The 9,972-nt window shown below is 41.3% G+C and overlaps 1 protein-coding gene across 1 annotated transcript in view; it reads left to right on the top strand.

The window, feature by feature from the left end:
- The first annotated feature begins 5,051 nt into the window (after positions 1-5,051).
- FGD5 (FYVE, RhoGEF and PH domain containing 5) overlaps positions 5,052-9,972 on the top strand; it is a 110,835-nt gene continuing 105,914 nt past the window's right edge. Inside the window, exon 1 of the mRNA XM_009283905.1 lies at positions 5,052-7,975. Within this exon, the coding sequence (XP_009282180.1) occupies positions 5,166-7,975 (2,810 nt within the window). The 5' untranslated portion in view covers positions 5,052-5,165. The remainder of the gene's footprint in view (positions 7,976-9,972) is intronic.

Below are 9,972 nucleotides of genomic sequence, written 5' to 3'. Positions count from 1 at the left end.
TGAGAACTGGGTCTAAGAAAGTACTGAACTCTGTAGACAGCATCATCAGTACCCACTGTGGAATTCTTCCCATAGGTCTGCCCCATGCATTTTATAGGGGCTATTGGAAAACTGGGAAAGGTTCAGAAAAAATCCAAGAGAACAGACTTCAGGAAAGGTGAAATTGTCCAACTGCAAAGATTTAATGAGCTCATTTGTTCAGTTTACCAAAAAGAAGAATGTACCAAGACATAGCTGGAGGGAAGTATATGTCTTCTCCAGAGAAATACTGAATAATACAAGGGTCTTTAACCCAGTGGAAGAAACAATAACAAATGCTGGAGACAGAAGCTGAAGATAGAAGCCAGGCAGCACTAACTGGAAATAAGGGCTTTGTTTTAAAAATGAGCACTTCATTACAGGGATAAGGTAAGGATGATACTAAGGTATATAGTCCACCTTTTGCTGACTTCAGACCAAAGCCTTCTAGAAGACAAGTTTTAACTTTATTCTGATATAGCTGAGTGAAATTATACAGCTCCTGATCAGAGCTGAACGAGACTTTCTGATGCCCTTGTCTGGATATTCCCCCTCTACCTCCTGTTTCTCAGGCCCTTTCCATCTGTGGATTTCAATCCCTTCTTCCTGGGCAGAAGCAGTGACGGACAGGACTTGTGTTCATTGGTTTCCACTGGGATTCTAGGTTTGGCGCAGTCTCATCCCGCTGTTGCAATGTGGTCCCTCCACCTGCATTGTCACTTCCATCCAAAAGCTCTGCAGATCCCTGAATTTTGCAGTGCATTTCTGTCCTCTGTCCTCAATGTCTCTCCCATTTTAACATAGTTGAACTAATGCCAAAGGCATGAAGAAAACAAAGGTCCACAAAAGTTTGTTGGTCAGAAAAAGCTACTTTCAGCATCTTAAGAGATGCCTGAACTGGATTGTGGCACCAGCCAAGGCTGGAACTAGTATCTACACTGTGGAGCTAAGTCATTTCTTGGGCTACTGTCAAAGACCTGGGCCTGGGACATGTCTACAAATATCCCTGCAAATGTGAAACCTCAGTGTTTAATTAGGTCTTCACCCCAAAACCAGCTGCTTGATGGGGGGGGTTTGTTGGTAGATATGGTCCCTTATAAACCTTAATTAAATTCTAGGCTAATTCCTAAATCTGGAGAACATTTGAAAGTGGGTAGTTGCAGTGTTTCAGGCAATACCCCACTACAAAATGTTTATTCTTTCAAAGAAACACTGAAGGCTGTATGGGTTGATTGCCATTCCAGGAGAGCTGCTAGGCTACTGTTCACTGCTTAGAAACTTGGAGGGGAGGAGAGTAATATAATTTTATATGGGCCACAGCAGGAGTGAAACCATGCTGAAATGCAGGTTTGCCTGAAGGAAGGTGGGTAAGGAGAGGAAGCAGTCCTTGTCAGTACAAGGAAGCATCGAACAATAAGGGGAGGAGCAGGCTAAAGAAATTCCTATTCCCCAAGAGTTTCCTTTTAAGCACAAGGTGGGTGTGTCTCCCTCCAACATAAAACACATCCTAAAATAAACATGCACATTTATTTGTGAACATACACATTCCTTATGGTGCAATGTTGTTTTGTGTCCATTTAGAAGCTACAGCCAGAACCTTTCAAGTGGCTCAGACAGCAAAGGAAGCAGAAATTGAAGCAGAATGAAATTGTCATGATAAAAGGCAAACAGTGGTGCTTTCTTTTCAGCAATTGTCTGGGTTATTTTTTAAACAAACTCTTGTACTCCTCCCGCTGCCTCCCCCCCAAAAAAAATTAAAAAAAGGAAAATTGTTTAAGGAGCCTCATGAAAGGCAAGATCAACACACAGAGCAGTTAGGAAAAAACTGTGGAAGGAATCAGTAGTGACCAGTAGCTGGCACAAGCGGGTAAGAGTAGGACATCACAATGCCTATTATTACCATACTATGAACAGGGTCCATTACCGTAAGTTCTCTTTAACTAGCAATGTTACTGAAGGTAGCAGAAGGAAAAACTCAAGATTACTTGATTCCTTTTGCTGTGGAAAATTATCACTGGAGGGAAAGTGGGTAACTGTGTTTAAGCTATTTTTTTTTTTTAAGTGGATGTCTGCATGGTTATTTTACATAAAGGAAATGAGCTCATTACATTATTTTATTTCAAATTTGTTTGTAAGACAAAGCTTGGGAGATACTGGCATTCTCTACAGTCCAGTCTTTTTCTCATTACTCAGTGTTTCAGTACAGACACTCCATCCGACAAGAACATGAGAATGCTGAGACTGTGCTCAAGCCTTGTTACATCCCAGGAATGGAGTAGGTATATTTGTGTCCTACTCTTGGATAGACATTCCTAGGAAAAGGCAGACGCTGCAGGAAGTGGTATAATACCTCCAAAGTGGTGTTTCTTCCTTGGAGTTAGTCTTAAAAATGCCTCATTATGGTGGTAAGGGGTCCATTGCTGATTTCTGGTGGGAAAAGTGTAAGGACTCAGTTTTAGCTAATAAAAATTTCATGCATTTTACTACCAGAAAGTTAGTTTAGGATGTTCAGTCATTGCAATAACTGATTTAAAAATCCAAAAGGTAGATCTGGCTGGGGAATCAGGCTTACAAGATACTGAACCCACTTCTATTCCCCCCATGTTTTTAACTGGCAACAGTTTTCAGCACTCTGCAGCCTTCAGCTGTTGCAGACTTGCTGCTGGCTGCAACAGAAGCAATGGTACTTCAGCGATGGTGAAGTGTTTGGCACATGTTTCTAAAATAATCTGGAGGGAAAGATACCCATTCTGTGATTTCAGTAATCAGACATGCCCTGCAGCTCAAAGCAGCAGTGGATACTGTGAAACAAGAGTACACGCTACAGTACTGGAGACTGGCGAATATGCAGTTCTCTCTCCCTCCTTTTCCACAAGTTGTTTTAAGCCTCCCACACATGAAGCTGGATTGGATAAAACCCCAGATACAGAATAATTCTTAATCAGTATATGCAATAAGGCACCTGATTAGAACAGACTTTTCACTCTTTCTGGGCTGAGCTGAGATCACTGACTCAGTTTTTAACTTAGATGAAATCTCTCTGGTGTCTCATAATTCTAGAAAGACTGTTTTCGGATCACATCAGAATGCCGAATTGTCAGCATCTTTCTGTGTATTGGAAGAAATTTCAACAAGGTTAAGAAGATCAGAAGAAACAGCCTCTTGCATCTCCCAGAGTCTCACCAAACAAATATGCCAGTATTAGTTCAATACAAATTACTCCAGTTGGACTAAGATAACAGTAAGAAAAGTACCATGACACCAAATATCAGAACAATCAGAGAATCATTTTTAAGCAGTTTGCATTCAGTATTACTTTATTCCCAGTATGGTGCACAGCTGAGTTTTAATTGTCTTCACTTCCAAATGTCAAAAGTCTGCATTCCAAAATACTCAAAATATAACAACACAGTAGCTACACTTCCTGAAACTTATATCATGATTTAGGATAGGATTTCGCATAGGAACCGTGTCCCAAATGGTGTCTCTTGAGATGCTGTTCCCATATTTCCTGTGTGTAAGGCATGAAGATTTTGCACAAATAATTGTTCCTGTCTCTCTCATGGTGAAATAGTTGGTCCTGTGCTTTTCCTTACAATGGAGAGCTCCCCTTTTTCCACTAACGTGTTAATTAAAATTATAAAAAGAATTAAAGATTCCTGATTGATTAACCATGTAATTACCTATTGATGGCTAGGAAACATTAGTAAGAGCAAAACCCTTCTCTTTACTTATTACCATCTGTAACCATTTGGTACGCTGGCTTCTTCACACCATGTATTTAATCTCATCTAAAATCTCATGAGGGAGGATCCCTATTGTTGCCTATTTATGCAGCCTTTCAGCATTTCATTTAGTTATTTAAAAAATATTAATTTCAGGACCAAGACAGCTGGAAATGGTTGTGGCATGTAAACTGTACTGTGAGTAAAATGGCCATATATGACTTAATTTATCTAGCTTCAATCTAGCTTATTGTCCATCTGCTTGAATTCCCCTACATGTCTGTCAGCACTTCCACTAGAAGTAGTTTAGAGACCCTGGCTGGCCTTATTTTGCAAGATAATTAACTTTTTTAAAGTATATTTTGATGTTCAGAGAAGATTGTACCTGCAAGGGGTCCTGGCATTTACAGGAGGATGGAGGATCTTTTGACTAAAGAAAGGACTGAAGAAGCTGTACACTGAAAACTGAACTTAAGTTTAAACCAGTAACTCTCTTCATGTTTTGGGTTGAAGTATTTCATTCAGTGCATTATAGCTCAGCTGCATAATCAATGTAAAGTATTAGCCAAACTTTTAGCAAACCATCTTATCCCTGATGATTATGTTGGTTGACAAATAAAATGTAACTCCATATTTTGTTACCATGGTAACGGCAGATGGGAAGACTGTGTGTCTGAGCACCAAGTGTTCACTTCAGTTTGGCTGTGTTGAGTTAAACCTTGATCTGTTGCTAGAACTAATTTTGCTCAATGCTGAAATTCTGCAAACTACATATTGAAATTGAAATCATTGCTACAAAGTGTTTGTACTGTGTTATAAGAATAGCTACTATGGCTGAAAGGCATTTCTTTGCAGGGAAACACTTCAGCATCATTGAATCAAGGTGTTCATACTTAATCTTAGGGCAAACAGATTTCTGGGGCAGAATCAAAAGGTCTCTAATGTCATTAGTACTTCTGAGTGTGGGAGGTGTTACCCATCTGTAACATGATATGTTATGATACACCCTTGGCTCTGCAGCTGTACATCTTTCTCTCCCCAAGTGTGCTAGGGCTGCATCTAGTTCAGTTCAGTTCAGTTTTGACCTTAAACCGTGTTCCCTGGAATAGCTACAGTGCCACATGGAAGCACAGTGCATATGCTTTGCTCCTTCAGTTCTCTTTTCAGAGCTGAGCCTTTTATTGGCTGGACTCCTTCTGCATTAGAAGTCACTGGTATAAGATAAAGTCTACTGTAGGATATATTCCTCTGGCTTTAATAAGAAACCAAGATGACTAACGTGGCTTTTCTCTCTTTTCTCCAGAAATCACAAAGCCACCACTAGCACCGAAACCAAAGATTACCGGTCATCTTTCTCCAGTAGCTGTCTCCAAATTTTCTCCTTCACTGCCAAGGGCTGATATTCTTCATAACCCGAACTCTATGTCTAGGGGCCCCAAACCACCTATTGCTCCCAAGCCAAAATTCTCAGCTGACACTGAGGGCAAATCCAGTGTTTATACCAACAATAACTTAAATAAATGCTCAAATGGGAAACTGGTATGTCTAGATGGACAGCTGCATGAAGGAAACCAATGCAATGCTGATTGCCCAGAATCTGAGGCAGATAATGAATACATTGTAGTTCCTGAAGCTCAGCTGACCAGCAAAGGCTGTAATGACTTGGAACATGAGCACGATCAGAATGTAGATTCCTCTGTGGAAAATGAAGTCTCGGAAACTCCAGAAGAGGTAGAGAAGGAAGAGGATAACATTGCTAATGATGAGGATACCAGTAATCAAGAAGTCACCGAAGATGAGCACCATAACTCTTCAGATATTGCTGAACCAATGGAACCAGACTCTGAAGAGTCAACCAGAGACTGTGACCAGTCGGAAGCACTTTGTGAGGAGTCCTCAGATGCCCCTGATGGGGATAATGATGCTTCCAAGAATGTAGATGGAGATGAGGATGTTGTAGGTGATTGTAGTGAAACCAAAAACAAGGACGAAGCTTCTAACAACCTGGAACTGGTTAAGGACAATAGTGATTGTAAGACTGACAGTGATAACATTTTGCATAGAGATGAGGAACTAATGGGTGATATCTGTAAAGATACCATTGTAATGCCATTACCGGCAGATGAATCAATCCCAGGTTGTGAGAAGGCAGGGCAGGAGGAGGAGGAACTGCCTGAGATTTTAGAAAAGGGAGATGGGTGTCTAGCACATGATGGTGACCACAGTGTGCATGCAGAGCTTGATTTGAACATGGAAGGGGAGTTAGAAAATGATGACTGTGCAAGCCCTGACATGGTGCTCGATGAGGCCAGTGAAGAAACAGCTCCTGGCTTAGAACTGTGTGAAGATGAACCCAATGCTGAAAATGGTTTAGGAGAGTCCATCCATCAAGCAGCAGCTGAAGTGGAGGAAACAGACCTAGATGAGCACAATAATACAAACACAGAAAATGCCAGTGATGGCTGCCAGATCACTGAGAGGAGAAGTGAGGAGAAGACATCAGAGGTAGCCTGTGAAGCAAGCAAAGACCCTGGGAAAGGGGAAGAAGAAACTGTGAATGCAGAGAATATGGATGATGGCTGTAAAATTGCTCCTTGTGAGAATGAATGTGGTGAGGAAATACCCATGGAACATTCAGATGAGAATCTTCAAACAGAAGATTCATCTCTGGATGAAGATGGTGTGATCTCTGATAATCTACCTAGTAGTCCAGGGATAGAGCCAGAGCTGGAAGATGTGACTGTTGAAGAGCATAGTGAAAGTATTGTGGAAACCTCTAAGTCAGATGAGCTGCAACTTGAAGACAATGAGGTGGAAGCAAACAGCCTCAGCAAAAGTGTCCCAAGTCCACCTCAACAGGTCCCACTTGAGGAGGAGTTAGAAGTCTGTAAGCATGGCAAAATGAATGTAGAATGTGGAACCAAACATGTCTTGCGTGAAAATCTAGCAGTCCCTGAAGTGGTCATTGTGCCTGAAGAATCAGAGGAAAGAGAAACTAGCGGTGATTCCCTAGATGACCCTTACGTGCTTCCCGCAGAAAATGAAATTGCTCATGATGGACAGACTGATTTAGGAGCTGAATTAGGCATGGATGGTGAAAACAACTTGCTGCCCATTGATCGTAAAAGCATTGTCACTAGAACACGGTCACTCTCTGGGAAAATGCCGGGCTGTGTCCCAGAAACAGTTCCAGAAGAAACTGGACCTGAAACTGATTTACCGTCTTCCCGCAATGGCTCTGGGACAGAAGATTTAAGCAATAATTTATTTTCAGTGGAAGGAAAACCAATAGAAGCCAACAGGGCATTACCAACCAAATCAAGACGTTTCATTTTGTATCCTCGATCTTATTCTGTTGAAGGGAGAGAGATACCTGTCTCTGTTTACAGAGAAAGTGATGGCTGTGTACTGGATGATGGTAGAATAAAAAGGACAGAAGACAACTTGTCTTTGCCTTGTGTCAATGGTTCCTCAGGTAGTTTTTCCCAGAGAAATCATCTTTCATCATGTGGCATATCTACTCCATCCTCAGTTGTTGATATACCACCTCCTTTTGAACTTGCCTACATCACCAAAAAGCCAATCACTAAAAGTTCACCTTCACTTTTGATAGAGAATGACTCACCTGATAAATATTCCAAGAAAAAGAAATCTTCGTTTAAGAGGTTTCTCACTCTAAAATTCAAGAAGAAAACTGAAAGTAAAGTCCATGTAGATGTTAATGTTTCCTCTTCCAGGTCCTCATCAGAGTCTAGCTATCATGGGCCTCCGAGGCTGATGGAGCTGGACAGGAGGAGCCTAAGTAGCTCACCTCAACTAAAATCACATGTGGGGAAGCTCCGTGCATCTGAGTCTCCCTCAGCTGTTCTTTTCTATAAGGATGGTAAAAGAAAAGGAACACCCAAGTCCTTCAGCAGGAGTGTGTCAAGGGTGGAGTCCTTCGAGGACCGGTCCAGACCTCCTTTTATGCCACTCCCATTAACAAAACCTAGGTCCATTTCTTTTCCCAATGCCGACACGTCTGACTATGAGAACATTCCTGCTATGAGCTCTGACTATGAAAACATACAAATTCCTCCTCGAAGATCCACCAGAGCAGGAACTTTTACTGAGTTTTTTGAAGATCCCAGCAGGGCATTATCTGCTGCTAATGAGAATGACGGCTACGTGGATATGAGCAGCTTCACTGGCTTTGAGAACAAGCAGCAAGCCACAGACCAGGAAACAGAAAGGTACTGTAATAAATTATTATGTAAGACCTGCTAGCCTTGGCCAAACAGGCAAGGCCTCCCCTGCTAGGTATCGTAGGCAGATCCTCCCATGTTACTTGGCTTATACCCCCTCTCAGGAAATGCTTACAAGAAAGATTGGAAGAATATAAGATAAGCCTTTATCAGTGAAAAAAAAAGACACCAAATTAACTCTTTACCTTGTAAACGTATACTAGCAAGTCCACTGGATCTGGATCCTATGGTTTACAGATATAGACCAAAGAACATTTAGAAATATTTGGTTTATCCAATGGATCGAATTTTTGTGGCTTGGGGGGGCACAGAGACCTTGCTTTGTTCTTCAGTAAGAAAGGTTTCTGACTTCTTGACTGAATGAAAAAAGAGCCTATTTGCTGGAAGGGGTCCTGCTTCACTTTTTCATTTCTGTCAATTTCTCAAAGCAACTATATATATATATACACATATATATATATATAAAATTTATCTTTCAGTGTACATCAGTTAAGTATACACCAGAAAATCCCAAATCATGAAGTAATCACACTAGACAATATTTTAAAAATTGCTTTAAAGTCTGTCATTATGGCCCTTTGACAGAGCTGCTGATTTATAAATGAATTAAATAGCTCTGAATCATATAGTCTGAAATCATATGCATTGCTAACATTAATAACAATCTTTCATCCCATTCCAGTAGATTATTTGCAAACAAGAAAACGTCCATTTCGTAGCTACATAGAGGCAATGCACTCTAGACTTTTGAATTTCAATTTGAATCTGTCGTCAGATTATAGCATACTATCAGTGGAGTGCAGAGATGTAAATAAGAAGAGTGTTTTCCATTAAGTTCATGTTAAACAGGTAATGAGAAAACAAGGTGCAAAGCAAATGGATGAAAAGGAATGTCTTTAATGCAGTGGCATTTTGTTCGAGCTGTATGAAAAAGATAAACATCTTAAAAGCAAGGTTTTCATGTCCATTTTCATCTGTCATTCTCCGTCTAAAGATTTAATACTCCTGTTTCTTTGCAACATTTATTTTTTTCTGGTCCTCTTCCCTGTCATTGTGAATGGAACAAACCATGGGCATTTCACACATCCCTCTTTCCATATTTCAGACTTGGGGAGTAAAAGAACTTTTCTTTAACATCTCTGAACGAGTCTTGCAAATCATTTCTAAAACAAGAATGATGTACAGTGCTTTGTCTTTCTCAGAGAGGCGAGAATTGGCAGGGGTGGGGGAGGTGAGTACGACATGGGGAAAGAGATTGCATCAATGCTTAAGCTGTGGATCCAAACGTGTCTGAAGCTGAGGGGTCTTGGCTACAGGCCTGTGGTTTAGCTCTTTGGAGATGTTGGCTGCCTACAGTGTTGGGAGCCCCAGTGGTGCTGACACTGGGACATGGTGGAGTACAGTGCAGCTTCACAACACACACAGCCACATCCCCAGAGCAGTGCTCAGCAGAAGCTGCATTAGCAGGGCCTGATGGCCCATTAGTCACACTGCTTTCAACGGGTTGCATTGCGCCCAGCACACTGACGTTTGCTCTTGGAAAAGCTGGCCAATTCTTTGTGTCCATGAAACGCCGCCCATTTTAGGTAGGTTCTTGAAGAACCAAGTTAAAAATATTAAAACTACGTCAATTGCTGTGACTTGGGCCCATTTATGAACTTCCTGTGGAAGCCTGTTGTTTCAAAGGGAGAGCCAATCCAAACTGGTTCAGGAAGTCTCAAGGTCAAGGCGTGAACATAATTTTTCAGTCTGCTGCTTGTTGTGCATGCAGTTTTTGCTGTTGGGGGAGAAATGAAGGCTAGGCTCCTGAATAACCCCTTTATCAAGATAACCGGGGTGGAGGGGAAGAGCATCAGGCAGACAGCAATATACATACATTGCTGCTGAGATAGCTATTATTTGCTATATTTGTCAGGATGTTTTGGACAAAGACACGCCTGAAAAGCTTTGATGAAATGTAAATGGGTAATACACATCCAATGGCA

Source organism: Aptenodytes forsteri, unplaced genomic scaffold (assembly GCF_000699145.1).
Source record: "Aptenodytes forsteri isolate BGI_AS27 unplaced genomic scaffold, ASM69914v1 Scaffold267, whole genome shotgun sequence".
NCBI lineage: Eukaryota > Metazoa > Chordata > Aves > Sphenisciformes > Spheniscidae > Aptenodytes > Aptenodytes forsteri.
This window is presented reverse-complemented; position numbering and strand designations above follow the sequence as displayed.